Source organism: Physella acuta, unplaced genomic scaffold (genome assembly GCF_028476545.2).
Source record: "Physella acuta isolate Inbredline_101_S28 unplaced genomic scaffold, ASM2847654v3 ptg000186l, whole genome shotgun sequence".
Lineage (NCBI taxonomy): Eukaryota > Metazoa > Mollusca > Gastropoda > Physidae > Physella > Physella acuta.
In genome coordinates, this window is record NW_026731705.1 from 1,448,940 (window position 1) to 1,467,518 (window position 18,579).

General features: G+C 43.0%; 1 protein-coding gene across 1 annotated transcript in view; it reads left to right on the forward strand.

Annotated features, from left to right (window-relative positions):
* LOC131936762 (uncharacterized) overlaps positions 1–18,579 on the forward strand; it is a 66,880-nt gene that overhangs the window by 38,707 nt on the left and 9,594 nt on the right. The window contains exons 5-16 of the mRNA XM_059293828.1: positions 2,115–2,178; positions 3,527–3,743; positions 4,052–4,207; positions 4,781–4,921; positions 5,971–6,032; positions 6,805–6,915; positions 7,769–7,944; positions 8,469–8,629; positions 12,280–12,381; positions 12,671–12,851; positions 13,921–14,014; positions 14,281–14,322. Coding sequence (XP_059149811.1) covers positions 2,115–2,178; positions 3,527–3,743; positions 4,052–4,207; positions 4,781–4,921; positions 5,971–6,032; positions 6,805–6,915; positions 7,769–7,944; positions 8,469–8,629; positions 12,280–12,381; positions 12,671–12,851; positions 13,921–14,014; positions 14,281–14,322 — 1,507 coding nt within the window. The remainder of the gene's footprint in view (positions 1–2,114; positions 2,179–3,526; positions 3,744–4,051; positions 4,208–4,780; positions 4,922–5,970; positions 6,033–6,804; positions 6,916–7,768; positions 7,945–8,468; positions 8,630–12,279; positions 12,382–12,670; positions 12,852–13,920; positions 14,015–14,280; positions 14,323–18,579) is intronic.

Genomic DNA, 18,579 nt, shown 5'->3' on the forward strand with positions numbered 1-18,579 from the left:
TGACAGCACGTAAATTCACCTGAAGGACATGACAGTACTTAAATTCACCTGAATGACATGACAGCACTTAAATTCACCTCAATGACATGACAGTACTTCAATTCACCTGAAGGACATGACAGTACTTCAATTCACCTGAAGGACATGACAGTACTTAAATACACCTGAAGGACATGACAGCACGTAAATTCACCTGAAGGACATGACAGCACTTTGATTCCCCTGTATGACATTTAAATTTACCCGTATAACATTGAAAGAATTGAAATAAATGAACTTTACTGGAAATTTAGGATAGATGAAGTGTAACGTTTAAAGTGTGGGGGAAGGGAGCGCTGCACTCCTGGATATATATATATATATATATATATATATAAATATATATATATATATATATATATATATATATATATATATATCAGAGGCATAGAGAGGGGGGGCGGGGGGTGCGGAACGCACCGGGTGACACGATTTAGGGGGGTGACACCAAGGCAAGGCAAAGTATATGGAGAAAAATTTTAGGGGGGGGGGGGTGCAAATCAAAAGTTTGAGGGGAGATGCAAATCAAGTTTGACGGGGGGGGGGGGTGCAAATCGAAAGTTTGAGGGGGTGGGTGTGCAAATCGAAAATTTGAGGGGGGGGTGCAAATCGAAAATTTGTCCCCGAGAAGGGTCGCTTCACCTCTGGTGGGGGTGACACCATCAAGTGCCGCACCGGGTGACACCCGACCTCGCTACGCCACTGTACACATACATGTACGCGTATGTGGCATATATTTAAATTATAGGCATATGTAGGCCAATACACATACATATATATGTATATATTTATACTTTGTTTTTCTGGGGTGACGCCACGAAGTTCCGCACCGGGTGACACCCGACCTAGCGACGCCACTGAGGTGACCCAAGGGCCGGATGTTGATGGAAGTTTCTAGATGATTTTTTTGTCCATCTTATGTACACATAGACAACCTTATGTACAAATAGACAACCTTATGTACAAATAGACAACCTTATGTACAAATAGACAACCTTATGTACAAATAGACAACCTTATGTACAAATAGACAACCTTATGTACAAATAGACAACCTGATGTACAAATAGACAACCTTATGTACAAATAGACAACCTTATGTACAAATACCCAACCTTATGTACAAATAGACAACCTTATGTACAAATAGACAACCTTATGTACAAATAGACAACCTTATGTACAAATAGACAACCTTATGTACAAACCTTATTGCAGTACTGAAGACGACGCACCGTGTTGCACCAAGGGAAGAAGGTCGAGTTTTTGTGTCTTTATTGCAGGAGAGTTTCTCTATTGTAAACAATGTGTACTGATATTGTGTATTGTAAACAATGTGTACTGATATTATGTATTGTAAACAATGTGTACTGATATTGTTTATTTAAACAATGTGTACTGATATTGTTTATTGTAAACAATGTGTACTGATATTGTTTATTTACTTGGCATGGATCTCTAAAGCTCGTATAGCTGATATTTTACATGTCAGAGGTCACATGACTCACACGCAGGTACAATCTTATAAGTTAGCCTCATGTGGCTCTAGGCTAGCCACACGGTGTGGCTCTAGTCTAGCCACATGTGGCTCTAGGCTAGCCACACGATGTGTACCAAGTCTAGCCACATGTGGCTCTAGTCTAGCCACACGATGTGGCTCTAGGCTAGCCACACGATGTGTACCAAGTCTAGCAACATGTGGCTCTAGGCTAGCCACACGATGTGTACCAAGTCTAGCCACATGTGGCTCTAGGCTAGCCACACGATGTCTACCAAGTCTAGCCACACGATGTGTACCAAGTCTAGCCACATGTGGCTCTAGGCTAGCCACACGATGTGTACCAAGTCTAGCCACATGTGGCTCTAGGCTAGCCACACGATGTGTACCAAGTCTAGCCACATGTGCCTCTAGGCTAGCCACACGATGTGTACCAAGTCTTACCACATGATGTGGCTCTAGTCTAGCCACACGATGTGTACCAAGTATAGCCACACGATGTGTACCAAGTCTAGCCACATGTGGCTCTAGGCTAGCCACATGTATCTAACAATTTGCTTATTGTCCCCCTTGACAGGCAGGGAATGTGATGTCACTACAGGCGTTCTTCCTGCTGTTTGTTCTACCTGCACAGGTCACAGGTGAGTTTAACATTCACAGGTGAGTTTAACATTCACAGGTGAGTTTAACATTCACAGGTGAGTTTAACATTCACAGGTGAGTATAACATTCACAGGTCACAGGTGAGTTTAACATTCACAGGTGAGTTTAACATTCACAGGTGAGTTTAACATTCACAGGTGAGTTTAACATTCAAAGGTGAGCTTAACATTCACAGGTGAGTTTAATATTCACAGGTGAGTTTAACATTCACAGGTGAGTTTAACATTCACAGGTCACAGGTGAGTTTAACATTTACATGTGAGTTTAACATTCAAAGGTGAGCTTAACATTCACAGGTGAGTTTAATATTCACAGGTGAGTTTAACATTCACAGGTGAGTTTAACATTCACAGGTCACAGGTGAGTTTAACATTCACAGGTCACAGGTGAGTTTAACATTCACAGGTCACAGGTGAGTTTAACATTCACAGGTCACAGGTGAGTTTAACATTTACATGTGAGTTTAACATTCACAGGTGAGTTTAACATTCACAGGTCACAGGTGAGTTTAACATTTACATGTGAGTTTAACATTTAAATGTGAGTTTAACATTCACAGGTGAGTTTAACATTCACAGGTGAGTTAAACCCGCACAGGTGAGTTTAACCTTCACAGGTCATAGGTGAGTTTAACCTTCACAGGTCATAGGTGAGTTTAACATTCACAGGTGAGTTTAACCTTCACAGGTGAGTTAAACATTCACAGGTGAGTTAAACATTCACAGGTGAGTTACACATTCACAGGTGAGTTAAACATTCACAGGTGAGTTTAACATTCACAGGTGAGTTAAACATTCACAGGTGAGTCTAACATTCACAGGTCACAGGTAAGTTTAACATTCACAGGTGAGTTTAACATTCACATGCCACATGTGAGTTGAACCTGCATAATAAGATGACAAGTGACAGTTTAACCTGGATACTCAGCTACTCCCTCCCCCTCCCAGAGATGCCTGGAAGTAACTCTAGACTGACCTATCCTATTATGATAATTATGAGTTGGGATGACGTGTGATGATATAGGGTGGCTGTAAAAATTGTAAAAAATGTGACGTCATTTGTTTTCGTCACCTAACCCCAACTTAAACATCATGGTAGAAGACCTATTTAGGCTAAAATGACGTCACAGTTTTCAACCTGATCAGCCTAAGATTTTATTTCCCGTGACGTCAGCTCTTTAGATGTAATGAAGCAAAGTTAAATTAATTAAATTAATTAGATTGGCCAGCTGACTTATGAGTCACGTGACCATCCCAAGCTGACCTATCAGTCACGTGACTATCCCCAGCTGACCAGCTGACCTATGAGTCACGTGATAATCCCCAGGTGTCAGCACGACCATCGGCGACTACTTCATCCTCCAGTACCCCAAGACGATGGCGAGCTACGACATCGGCGACACCATCGTACTGGCCTTCACCTTGTCCAACGTCGAGGTCAAGGTCGAGCTGACGTCACCACACAACAACAACAAGAGGAAGGACCGGAAGTTCACGCTGAGCAGGAGTATCATACAGACGACAAGTTTTGGTCAGACGCACAGGTAGTCACGTGGTCACAGGTAGTCACGTGGTCACAGGTAGTCACGTGGTCACAGGTTGTCACGTGGTCACAGGTAGTCACGTGGTCACAGGTTGTCACGTGGTCACCGGTAGTCATGTGGTCACAGGTAGTCACGTGGTCACAGGTAGTCACGTGGTCACAGACGACAAGTTTTGGTCAGACGCACAGGTAATCACGTGGTCACAGGTAGTCACGTGGCTACGTCACAGACCATTCGACGATACAACTGACATCATGTATGTAACGTGAGCCCCAATGACGTCAGACCTAATGATTGCCCCTCCCCAGGATGATGGAGAGCGGGGTCAAGTCGAGCATCGTCCTGAGGGGGGACGGGATGTTTGGTGTGTGTGTTGAGCTGTTCCCTGAGACCTACACGATGGACACGTTCCAGGTCCTTCCAGTCTCAGGCTTCGGCACCACCTACCTGGCCTTCACCCTGCCGTAAGTTGTCTCATGACCTTCACCCTGCCGTAAGTTGTCTCATGACCTTCACACTGCCGTAAGTTGTCTCATGACCTTCACCCTGCCGTAAGTTGTCTCATGACCTTCACCCTGCCGTAAGTTGTCTCATGACCTTCACCCTGCCGTAAGTTGTCTCATGACCTTCACCCTGCCGTAAGTTGTCTCATGACCTTCATTTGCCTCATGACCCCCCCCCCCCCTACACCCCCATATCCCGTATGCTCCACCATGACCCCGACCCACAAGTAATGTATGTCATACCCTCCTGCCGACCTTCCCCCTCCACCCCCATATCCCGTATGTTCCACCATGACCCCGACCCACAAGTAATGTATGTCATACCCTCCTGCCGACCTTCCCCCTCCACCCCCATATCCCGTATGTTCCACCATGACCCTGACCCACAAGTAATGTATGTCATACCCTCCTGCCGACCTTCCCCCTCCACCCCCATATCCCGTATGTTCCACCATGACCCTGACCCACAAGTAATGTACGTCATACCCTCCTGTCGACCTTCACCTTGCTGGACATTGACTGACCTTCTGCCAGGTTTAACCCGTCAATCATCGTGTTGGCCGCCGAGACGACAGACGTGACCTTCCAGCTCAAGATGCCCACACGCCAGTACACGCTGACCCTGGAGGGGCGGGACTACACCCATGGCTCCACCCTCACTGTCTCGCTAGAGAAGTAAAGTGGGGTTCAGTTTAGTTTGGTCGTTTTCTTTTGGTCCAATTTACTTTGGTCAAGTTTTCATTTGGTTCAATTTACTTTGGTCAAGTTTTCATTTGGTTCAATTTACTTTGGTCAAGTTTTCATTTGGTTCAATTTACTTTGGTCAAGTTTTCATTTGGTTCAATTTACTTAAGTCATTAATTCTGTATAATCAATTTAAGTCAAGTTATTTTTGTACAATTTACTTTAGTCAAATCTAAGTTATCTAATGTAAGCAATAAAAATGTTTTGGTTAGATATCACAAGAATGATCCGTGTAGTTTTGTTTCTTTCAATAATATATAGAAAATCTGGCTACATTATGTCAGCATATTGTTACAAACCCACATAAGACTGTACACACATACACATATAACAAAAGTCAGATGACTTAAGTGGTCATCCAACACAAGCCACCAATGTCACGTGACTAACCTTACCCAAGTCAACACTTGACTTTAACCAAGTCATCTCTTGACTTTAACCAAGTCATCTCTTGACTTTAACCAAGTCATCTCTTGACTTTAACCAAGTCATCTCTTGACTTTAACCAAGTCATCTCTTGACTTTAACCAAGTCATCTCTTGACTTTAAGACATCTCTTGACTTTAACCAAGTCATATCTTGACTTTAAGACATCTCTTGACTTTAACCAAGTCATCTCTTGACTTTAACCAAGTCATCTCTTGACTTTAACCAAGTCATCTCTTGACTTTAATTCATCACTTGACTTTAACCAAGTCATCTCTTGACTTTAACTCAAGTCAACACTTGACTTTAACCAAGTCATCTCTTGACTTTAACCAAGTCATCTCTTGACTTGACTCAAGTCATCACTTGACTTTAACCAAGTCATCTCTTGACTTGAACCAAGTCATCTCTTGACTTTAACCAAGTCATCTCTTGACTTGACTCAAGTCATCACTTGACTTTAACCAAGTCATCTCTTGACTTGAACCAAGTCAACACTTGACTTTAACCAAGTCATCACTTGACTTTAACCAAGTCATGTCTTGACTTGACAGGGAACAGTCCTACTTCCTACAGCTGTGTGAGGAGTTGAGTGAAGAGGACCAGGACCTTACAGGTAACAAACTGTTACAGGTGTCACCATCAAACTGTTACAGGTGTCACCATCAAACTGTCGTTGTGTCACCTTCTGATACAGGTGTCACCATCAAACTGTCGTTGTGTCAAACTGTTACAGGTGTCACCATCAAACTGTTACAGGTGTCACCATCAAACTGTTACAGGTGTCACCATCAAACTGTCGTTGTGTCACCTTCTGATACAGGTGTCACCATCAAACTGTCGTTGTGTCAAACTGTTACAGGTGTCACCATCAAACTGTTACAGGTGTCACCATCAAACTGTCGTTGTGTCACCTTCTGTTGCAGGTACCACCAGTTATGTGTCACCATGTATTGCAGGTACCACCCCTCATATGTCACCTTCTGTTGCAGGTACCACCACTCACGTATCACCTTCTGTTGCAGGTACCACCACTCACGTATCACCTTCTGTTGCAGGTACCACCACTCACGTATCACCTTCTGTTGCAGGTACCACCAATCACGTATCACCTTCTGTTGCAGGTACCACCACTCACGTATCACCTTCTGTTGCAGGTACCACCACTCACGTATCACCTTCTGTTGCAGGTACCACCACTAACGTATCACCTTCTGTTGCAGGTACCACCAGTTATGTGTCACCTTCTGTTGCAGGTACCACCACTCACGTATCACCTTCTGTTGCAGGTACCACCACTCACGTATCACCTTCTGTTGCAGGTACCACCACTCATATGTCACCTTCTGTTGCAGGTACCACCACTCATGTATCACCTTCTGTTGCAGGTACCACCATCACAGGCACGAGACCTATTGGTGTCGTGTCCGGCAGTTGTAGCGGCAGGACCTTAAAGATTGACTGCAGCATTGACCTGAGGACCAGGGACATTGCTGCAGGTAGGGGTTGTCACAGGCAGGGGTTGTCACGGGTAGGGGTTGTCACTGATAAGGGTTGTCACAAGCTGCAGGTAGGGGTTGTCACAGGTAGGGGTTGTCACAGGTAGGGGTTGTCACAGGTAGGGGTTGTCACAGGTAGGGGTTGTCACAGGTAGGGGTTGTCACAGGTAGGGGTTGTCACAGGTAGGGGTTGTCACAGGTAGGGGTTGTCACAGGTAGGGGTTGTCACAGGTAGGGGTTGTTACAGGTAGGGGTTGTCACAGGCTGCAGGTAGGGGTTGTCACAGGTAGGGGTTGTCACAGGGAGGGGTTGTCACAGGGAGGGGTTGTCACAGGTAGGGGTTGTCACAGGCTGCAGGTAGGGGTTGTCACAGGTAGGGGTTGTCACAGGTAGGGGTTGTCACAGGCTGCAGGTTTGGGTTGTCACAGGCTGCAGGTAAGGGTTGTCACAGGTAGGGGTTGTCACAGGTAGGGGTTGTCACAGGTAGGGGTTGTCACAGGCTGCAGTAGGGGTTGTCACAGGGAGGGGTTGTCACAGGGAGGGGTTGTCACAGGTAGGGGTTGTCACAGGCTGCAGGTTTGGGTTGTCACAGGCTGCAGGTTTGTATTGTCACAGGCTGCAGGTTTGGGTTGTCACAGGCTGCAGGTATACTCTGTATTGGGTATGTTTACGTACTATAACGGTAAACTTGTTCTGTTTGAAGGCTTAGGTAAACTAACCCAACACATCCAACTGTAGATTTAATGTTTAACAGAACATTCTCGTAGGTCAGTCTAGTTAGTTTGGCTGCAGCTAGCAGATATAATACCAGTTTTCTCACCCCCCCCCCCCCCGCCCAACCCCCGCCCCCCAGAGATGCTGATGCCAGTAGACACGTACGGTAAAGATTTCATCGTCATCGACATCATCGGACGTAAGTTACGTGGTTACGTCACGGTGATGGCGTCACAGCCCGACACAACCATCACGGTGTGGAAAGATGGCGGCAAGCAGGACGTACAGATAGCTAATGCTGGGGACACAATGGCGGTGAGTGGGGGGGGGGGCACCATGGCGGTGAGTGGGGGGGGGGGCACCATGGCGGTGAGTGGGGGGGGGAGGGGGCACCCTGGCGGCCAGCAGGACGTACAGATAGCTAATGCTGGGGACACAATGGCGGTGAGTGGGGGGGGGGGGGGCACCCTGGCGGTGAGTGGGGGGAGGGGGGCACCATGGCGGTAAGTGGGGGGAGGGGGGAGTGGGGACCATGGTGGGGAGTTGTGGGGGGGGGGGGAACTCGATGGTGTGGAGGGGGGGGGGACACGATGGTGGAATGATGGTGTGGGTGGGGGGACACGATGGTAGAATGTTGGTGTAGGGGGGGGGGAACTCGATGTTGTGGAGGGGGGGGACACGACGGTGGAATGATGGTGTGGGGGGGGGAAACTCGATGGTTTGGAGGGGGGGGGACATGATGGTTGAATGATTGTGTTTTAATGTGTCATTACGCTAAGCTACGTCATCATAAACTATTTCCTTCTAAACGTGGCCATGACGTCATGTTCTATATTTAGCTGACCGACTACGGCCGGCAGCCGAGGAAGATTGTGACGAACAAACCGGTCTCCTGCTTCTACATGCAGTCCTCCAACTGTGAGCCGGTCGACCGGAACGGCGACACGGCCGTCAGCATCCTGGTGCCGACCGTCCTGTTCTACAACTCCTACGTCTGGAAGTATGGACAACATTTAGACAACATTTAGACAACATTTGGACAACATTTGGACAACATTTAGACAACATTTGGACAACATTTGGACAACATTTAGACAACATTTGGACAACATTTGGACAACATTTGGACAATATTTAGACAACAGTTGGACAACATTTGGACAACATTTAGACAACATTTGGACAACATTTAGACAACATTTAGACAACATTTGGACAACATTTGGACAACATTTAGACAACATTTGGACAACATTTGGACAACATTTAGACAACATTTGGACAACATTTGGACAACATTTGGACAATATTTAGACAACAGTTGGACAACATTTGGACAACATTTAGACAACATTTGGACAACATTTAGACAACATTTGGACAACATTTGGACAACATTTAGACAACATTTGGACAACATTTGGACAACATTTGGACAATATTTAGACAACAGTTGGACAACATTTGGACAACATTTAGACAACATTTGGACAATATTTAGACAACATTTGGACATTTGGACAACATTTGGACGGTGACAGGACACATGATCTCAGGACAAATGATCTCAGGACAAATGATCTCAAAGACAAATGATCTCAAGGACAAAAGATACCAAGACAAAATATATCAGGACAAATGATACCCTGGACAATTGATCTCAGACAAAATATCTCACAGCCAAATTGTAATAGTCTATTGAATGATTTTAGTTGATTTGAACATATTTTATTCACTGCCATATCCTTTTGTTTACTATGTTTAATATTGTTTATAGGCCTATATAATAATTGTGAGAAATGTTTGCCGCATAAATTTGTCATATTGCACTAAACATTTGAAAATTAAGATTACTAATATAGAATGCGAAGATTAAAGAATTTTTTTTCGATAGAGTAGGTGGGCCTGACAAACATGAGACAATCCTACCATATCAGGTGGATGAAACTAGATCAAAGTGGATGAAATAACAATAAAGACACACCTTCGTATCATGGTGGCCGCCCGTTTTGATAGCAGAGACATTGCCTTTAGGGAACGACAACCGCCCTCCATTGACAATACAACTAGCACCGAAAGTCCATTGTTATGCGTCGTTCACACCTTAGTGATCAGGTGACAAAAGCTTAACTAAACGACAGTGGTCATCGCGGAGCCAAGTTCGCCATAGTGTATGCAAGCAAAGCAGTATTAGTGGTGATTACTCAGCTATGGCCTCTTTCGTTACCTCGCAGAAAGGGTATAGGACATTAGTTTCTGGTGAATTCATGTTTATAAAAGCCAGAACTGGAGCAGCAGGCAAAGAGGTTTAGAAATTGAAGTTAGGACATGTCGAGCAAGAGTTCATACAATACATGATCTCATAGTATTGGAGAGGTGTGATCATAACGATGTACATGCCAGCAAAAAAAACGTAAACGTTATGATGCTGCAATGAAAACAATAGTATTATGTTACAAACCTGAAGACCCTTTCACGTTTTTCAAAAAATATTTAGCGTGTTTTGAACATTAATGTTACTTAATATGTTTTATACACTATCATTTATTATACCTTTTAAATCAAATGCTACTATAAAGATTAAGTTTGATAAATCTTGAGATGCTTTGCTAAGTTTAAAAAATTTATTTTTATTCACAATTATTATGCGCAAAAAAGTAAACAAAACCATATTGATAGTAGAGGCGTAGCGACGGGGGGGGGGGGGGGGGGGGGCGGGGGGGACATATGTCCCCGGGCGCCGACCTTAAGGGGGGGGGCGCCAAATTGAAAGTTTGACGGGGGGGGGGGTGCAAATGAAAAGTTCGAGGGGGGGTGCAAATTGAAAGTTTGAGGGGGGGGGGGTGCAAATGAAAAGTTCGAGGGGGGGGGGGGTGCAAATCGAAAGTTTGAGGGGGGGGGTGCAAATGAAAAGTTCGAGGGGGGTGTGCAAATCGAAAGTTTGCTCGCGAGGGTGGCGCCAAATTGAAAGTATGTCCCCGGGCGCCGGGAAGGGTCGCTACGCCTCTGATTGATAGTCAATAAATAAAAAGTTCAAATCAACTAAATCTTCGTAAATAATATTAAAATTTTTCTGTGAGATATTTTGTCCGTGAGATCATTTGTCCTTGAGATCATTTGTCTTGAGATCATTTGTCCTGAGATCATTTGTCCGTGAGATATTTTGTCTGAGATATTTTGTCTGAGATCATTTGTCCTGAGATCATTTGTCATGGAACCCATTTGGACATTAGGACAACATTTGGACATTTGGACAACATTTAGACAACATTCGGACAACATTTAGACAACATTTGGACAATATTTAGACAACAGTTAGACCATATTTAGACAACATTTAGACAACATTTAGACAACATTTAGACAACATTTAGAGAACATTTGGACAATATTTAGACAACATTTAGACAACATTTGGACAACATTTGGACAACATTTAGACAACATTTAGACAACATTTAGACAACATTTGGACAACATTTGGACAACATTTGGACAACATTTGGACAACATTTGGACAATATTTGGACAATATTTGGACAACATTTAGACAACATTTGGACATTTGGACAACATTTGGACAACATTTAGACAACATTTGGACAACATGTGGACAGTATTTAGACAACATTTAGACAACATTTAGAGAACATTTGGACAATATTTAGACAACATTTAGAGAACATTTGGACAACATTTGGACAACATTTGGACAATATTTAGACAACATTTGGACAACATTTGGACAATATTTAGACAACATTTGGACAACATTTAGACAACATTTAGACAACATTTGGATAATATTTGGACAACATTTAGACAACATTTGGACAACATTTGGACAATATTTGGACAACATTTAGACAACATTTGGACAACATTTAGACAACATTTGGACAATATTTAGACAACATTTAGACAATATTTGGACAACATTTGGACAATATTTAGACAATATTTAGACAACATTTGGACAACATTTAGACAACATTGGGACCACATTAGGACCACATTTGGACAACATTTAGACAAAATTTAGACAACATTTAGACAACATTTAGACAACATTTAGACAACATTTAGACAACATTTAGACAACGTTTGGACAACAGATTGGACAACATTTGGACAACATTTGGACAACTTTCAGTCCTTTTATTCTTGAAGTGTTCACGTTTTGTTCGTGTCACGTCTAGACTGACCTTTGACGTGTCCAACAAAACCGAAAGGTCGCTGAACAAGTTTTTCACAGTTGTAGCCAACACCACCAATAGTTTCACTGTTATACAGTTAAACTGTTGAACTGTTTAACTGTTGAACTGTTTAACTGGTGAACTGTTTAACTGGTGAACTGTTTAACTGGTGAACTGTTTAACTGGTGAACTGTTTAACTGGTGAACTGTTTAACTGGTGAACTGTTTAACTGGTGAACTGTTTAACTGGTGAACTGTTTAACTGGTGAACTGTTTAACTGGTGAACTGTTTAACTGGTGAACTGTTTAACTGGTGAACTGTTAAACTGGTGAACTGTTTAACTATTGAACTGGTGAACTATTAAACTGTTAAACTTTGTAAACGTTTGAACAATTTAGTTAGTCGCACGTTAAAACTGTCAAACCTTGTCGACCTTGACTTGTGTTTCCCCAGCTCCATCTCTGACCGTGACCTAGAAATATTCAATTACGTCACATTCGTCATGCAGGTCAACGACAGGGATCACCTGCGTGTGGACGACACTCCTCTCAAGACGTAAGTCACGTGATCAGGTGCTCACGTGGTCCGTTAGTCACGTGATCGCATGGTCAAGTTGTCCGTCAGCCATTTAACAAAAAGTCTCTCCACACAGTCCTTCAACACAGTCCCTCCACACAGTCCCTCCACACATTCCCCCACACACAGTCCCTCCACACACTCCGCATATAGTTAGTTTCCATCTAATCACTTAACAAACGGTCAATTAGAAAAGTTAAAAGTTACCTGACAGTCACGTGATACCCGTCCTACATATTAACCCGTATTTTGTCTCCCTCCTCTTGAGCATCGAGTGGGCGAACGTTGAGGGCGACGCCGACTGGTCGGTGGGCGGCAGCTCCATGACCTACAACTATCACCGCGCCTACGCCACCACGGGGGCGTCGTTTGGCTGCTACGTGTATGGCCTGGCGCCCTCCATCAGCTACATCCACCCCGCTGGCTACATGGCTTCCCTCATTAACTCGGTAAACTCATGTGTTACAGATACAGGGTACGTCCGCCCCGGGCAGCTACCCTAGGGGCCGCCAAAAGGGGTAGAAATATTTTAAAATAAATTCGTCTGGAGTTGTTTTGTTCTGTTCCTCACCTGACGCCTGCCTGTCACCTGACGCCTGCCTTTCACCTGACGCCTGCCTATCACCTGTCTAACACCTGACGCCTGCCTATCACCTGTCTAACACCTGACGCCTGCCTATCACCTGTCTAACACATGACGCCTGCCTGTCACCTGACGCCTGCCTGTCACCTGTCTAACACCTGACGCCTACCTGTCACCTGTCTAACACATGACGCCTGCCTGTCACCTGACGCCTGCCTGTCACCTGTCTAACACCTGACGCCTGCCTATCACCTGTCTAACACATGACGCCTGCCTGTCACCTGACGCCTGCCTGTCACCTGTCTAACACCTGTCGCCTGCCTGTCACCTGACGCCTGCCTATCACCTGTCTAACACCTGACCCCTGCCTGTCACCTGACGCCTGCCTATCACCTGTCTAACACCTGACGCCTACCTGTCACCTGTCTAACACCTGACGCCTGCCTGTCACCTGACGCCTGCCTATCACCTGTCAAACACCTGACGCCTGCCTATCACCTGACGCCTGCCTGTCACCTGACGCCTGCCTGTCACCTGACGCCTGCCTGTCACCTGTCTAACACCTGTCACCTGTCAAACACCTGACGCCTGCCTGTCACCTGTCTAACACCTGACGCCTGCCTGTCACCTGTCAAACACCTGACGCCTGCCTATCACCTGTCTAACACCTGTCACCTGTCTAACACCTGACGCCTGCCTGTCACCTGTCTAACACCTGACGCCTGCCTATCACCTGTCTAACACCTGACGCCTGCCTGTCACCTGTCTAACACCTGACGCCTGCCTATCACCTGTCTAACACCTGACGCCTGCCTGTCACCTGTCTAACACCTGACGCCTGCATTGTCACCTGTCTAACACCTGACGCCTATCACCTGACGCCTGCCTGTCACCTGACGCCTGCCTGTCACCTGACGCCTGCCTGTCACCTGCAGCAATGCCAGCAGACGGTGAGCGACATGAAGGCGGGAGATTTGATCGACAACGACTGCGACAGTCACGTGGACGAGGAAATAAAAAACGGTCAAGGTCATTACGTTAAGTAATAATTATTTTTAAAGTCATTACGATAAGTAATAATTGTTCTCAAGGTCATTACGTTAAGTAATAATTGTTCCCAAGGTCATTACGTTTAGTAACTAATAGTCAAGGTCTTTATGTTTTGTTATTATTGGTCATGGTCTTGTACTTTTATGCCAAGGTCGTACAATTTGTCCTCGTTAGTGTAACGTTTGTGGCGGTATGTGTCACGTTTGTGGCAGATGTTGTCTCACGTTATACTTGTTGACCTCCAGATGACGACAACGATGGTCAAGCTGACGAGGATCTGGTCACAGGTAGAGTCGGAGCTTAATCTTAGCTCACAGTTACACAATTTAATCTTAGCTCACAGTTACATCAGCTTAATCTTAGCTCACAGTTACATCAGCTTAATCTTAGCTCACAGTTACATTATCTTAATCTTAGCTCACAGTTACACCAGCTTAATGTTAGCTCACAGTTACATTATCTTAATCTTAGCTCACAGTTACATCAGCTTAATGTTAGCTCACAGTTACATTTATCTTAATCTTAGCTCACAGTTACATCAGCTTAATGTTAGCTCACAGTTACATTTATCTTAATCTTAGCTCACAGTTACATCAGCTCAGAGGCGTAGCGAGGGGGGCGGGGGGAACATATGTCCCCGGGCGCCGACGTTAGGGGGCGCCAAATTGAAAGTTTGAGGGGGGGGTGCAAATGCAAAGTTCGAGGGGGGGGTGCAAATCGAAAGTTTAAGGGGTGGGTGCAAATGAAAAGTTTGAGGGGGGCGCAAATCGAAAGTTTGTCCCCGGGCGCCGGGAAGGGTCGCTACGCCTCTGCATCAGCTTAATCTTAGCTCACAGTTACATCTTATTCTTAGCTCACAGTTACATTATCTTAATCTTAGCTCACAGTTACATTATCTTAATCTTAGCTCACAGTTACACCAGCTTAATCTTAGCTCACAGTTACATCATCTTATTCTTAGCTCACAGTTACATTATCTTAATCTTAGCTCACAGTTACACCAGCTTATTCTTAGCTCACAGTTACACCATCTTAATCTTAGCTCACAGTTACACATCTTAATCTTAGCTCACAGTTACACCAGCTTAATCTTAGCTCACAGTTACACCATCTTAATCTTAGCTCACAGTTACACATCTTAATCTTAGCTCACAGTTACACCAACTTAATCTTAGCTCACAGTTACATCATCTTAATCTTAGCTCACAGTTACATTTATCTTAATCTTAGTTCACAGTTACATTTATCTTAATCTTAGCTCACAGTTACACCAGCTTAATCTTAGCTCACAGTTACACCAGCTTAATCTTAGCTCACAGTTACACCAGCTTAATCTTAGCTCACAGTTACACCAGCTTAATCTTAGCTCACAGTTACACCAGCTTAATCTTAGCTCACAGTTACACCAACTTAATCTTAGCTCACAGTTACATCATCTTAATCTTAGCTCACTGTTACATTTATCTTAATCTTAGTTCACAGTTACATTTATCTTAATCTTAGCTCACAGTTACACCAGCTTAATCTTAGCTCACAGTTACACCAGCTTAATCTTAGCTCACAGTTACACCAGCTTAATCTTAGCTCACAGTTACACCAGCTTAATCTTAGCTCACAGTTACACCAGCTTAATCTTAGCTCACAGTTACACCAGCTTAATCTTAGCTCACAGTTACACCAGCTTAATCTTAGCTCACAGTTACACCAGCTTAATCTTAGCTCACAGTTACATCAGCTTAATGTTAGCTCACAGTTACATTATCTTAATCTTAGCTCACAGTTACATCAGCTTAATCTTAGCTCACAGTTACACCAGCTTAATCTTAGCTCACAGTTACACCAACTTAATCTTAGCTCACAGTTACATCATCTTAATCTTAGCTCACAGTTACATTTATCTTAATCTTAGTTCACAGTTACATTTATCTTAATCTTAGCTCACAGTTACACCAGCTTAATCTTAGCTCACAGTTACACCAGCTTAATCTTAGCTCACAGTTACACCAGCTTAATCTTAGCTCACAGTTACACCAGCTTAATCTTAGCTCACAGTTACACCAGCTTAATCTTAGCTCACAGTTACACCAGCTTAATCTTAGCTCACAGTTACATCAGCTTAATGTTAGCTCACAGTTACATTATCTTAATCTTAGCTCACAGTTACATCAGCTTAATCTTAGCTCACAGTTACACCAGCTTAATCTTAGCTCATAGTTACACCAACTTAATCTTAGCTCACAGTTACATCATCTTAATCTTAGCTCACAGTTACATTTATCTTAATCTTAGTTCACAGTTACATTTATCTTAATCTTAGCTCACAGTTACACCAGCTTAATCTTAGCTCACAGTTACACCAGCTTAATCTTAGCTCACAGTTACACCAGCTTAATCTTAGCTCACAGTTACACCAGCTTAATCTTAGCTCACAGTTACACCAGCTTAATCTTAGCTCACAGTTACACCAGCTTAATCTTAGCTCACAGTTACATCAGCTTAATCTTAGCTCACAGTTACATCAGCTTAATCTTAGCTCACAGTTACACCAGCTTAATCTTAGCTCACAGTTACACCAGCTTAATCTTAGCTCACAGTTACACCAGCTTAATCTTAGCTCACAGTTACATCAGCTTAATCTTAGCTCACAGTTACACCAGCTTAATCTTAGCTCACAGTTACACCAGCTTAATCTTAGCTCACAGTTACACCAGCTTAATCTTAGCTCACAGTTACACCAGCTTAATCTTAGCTCACAGTTACACCAGCTTAATCTTAGCTCACAGTTACACCAGCTTAATCTTAGCTCACAGTTACACCAGCTTAATCTTAGCTCACAGTTACACCAGCTTAATCTTAGCTCACAGTTACACCAGCTTAATCTTAGATTTAGAACGGTTGCATTTAACCTCGGGGTTACACCAACTCAATCCTAGTTCATATTTACACCAATCCTAGTACATATTTACACCAATCCCAGTTCATATTTACACCAATCCTAGTACATATTTACACCAATCCTAGTTCATATTTACACCAATCCTAGTACATATTTACACCAATCCTAGTTCATATTTACACCAATCCCAGTTCATATTTACACCAATCCTAGTACATATTTACACCAATCCTAGTTCATATTTACACCAATCCTAGTACCTATTTACACCAATCCTAGTACCTATTTACACCAATCCTAGTACATATTTACACCAATCCTAGTACATATTTACACCAATCCTAGTACCTATTTACACCAATCCTAGTACATATTTACACCAATCCTAGTACCTATTTACACCAATCCTAGTACATATTTACACCAATCCTAGTACATATTTACACAAATCCTAGTACCTATTTACACCAATCCTAGTACATATTTACACCAATCCTAGTACATATTTACACCAATCCTAGTTCATATTTACACCAATCCTAGTTCATATTTACACCAATCCCAGCACATATTTACACCAATCCTAGTTCATATTTACACCAATCCTAGTACCTATTTACACCAATCCTAGTACCTATTTACACCAATCCTAGTTCATATTTACACCAATCCTAGTACATATTTACACCAATCCTAGTACCTATTTACACCAATCCTAGTACATATTTACACCAATCCTAGTACCTATTTACACCAATCCTAGTACATATTTACACCAATCCTAGTACATATTTACACCAATCCTAGTACCTATTTACACCAATCCTAGTACATATTTACACCAATCCTAGTACATATTTACACCAATCCTAGTACCTATTTACACCAATCCTAATACATATTTACACCAATCCTAGTACCTATTTACACCAATCCTAGTACATATTTACACCAATCCTAGTACATATTTACACCAATCCTAGTACCTATTTACACCAATCCTAGTACATATTTACACCAATCCTAGTACATATTTACACCAATCCTAGTTCATATTTACACCAATCCTAGTTCATATTTACACCAATCCTAGAACATATTTACACCAATCCTAGTTCATATTTACACCAATCCTAGTTCATATTTACACCAATCCTAGTTCATATTTACACCAATCCTAGAACATATTTACACCAATCCTAGTTCATATTTACACCAATCCTAGAACATATTTACACCAATCCTAGTTCATATTTACACCAATCCTAGAACATATTTACACCAATCCTAGTTCATATTTACACCAATCCTAGTTCATATTTACACCAATCCTAGTTCATATTTACACCAATCCTAGTTCATATTTACACCAATCCTAGTACATATTTACACCAATCCCAGTTCATATTTACACCAATCCTAGTACATATTTACACCAATCCTAGTTCATATTTACACCAATCCTAGTACATATTTACACCAATCCTAGTTCATATTTACACCAATCCCAGTTCATATTTACACCAATCCTAGTACATATTTACACCAATCCTAGTTCATATTTACACCAATCCTAGTACCTATTTACACCAATCCTAGTACCTATTTACACCAATCCTAGTACATATTTACACCAATCCTAGTACAT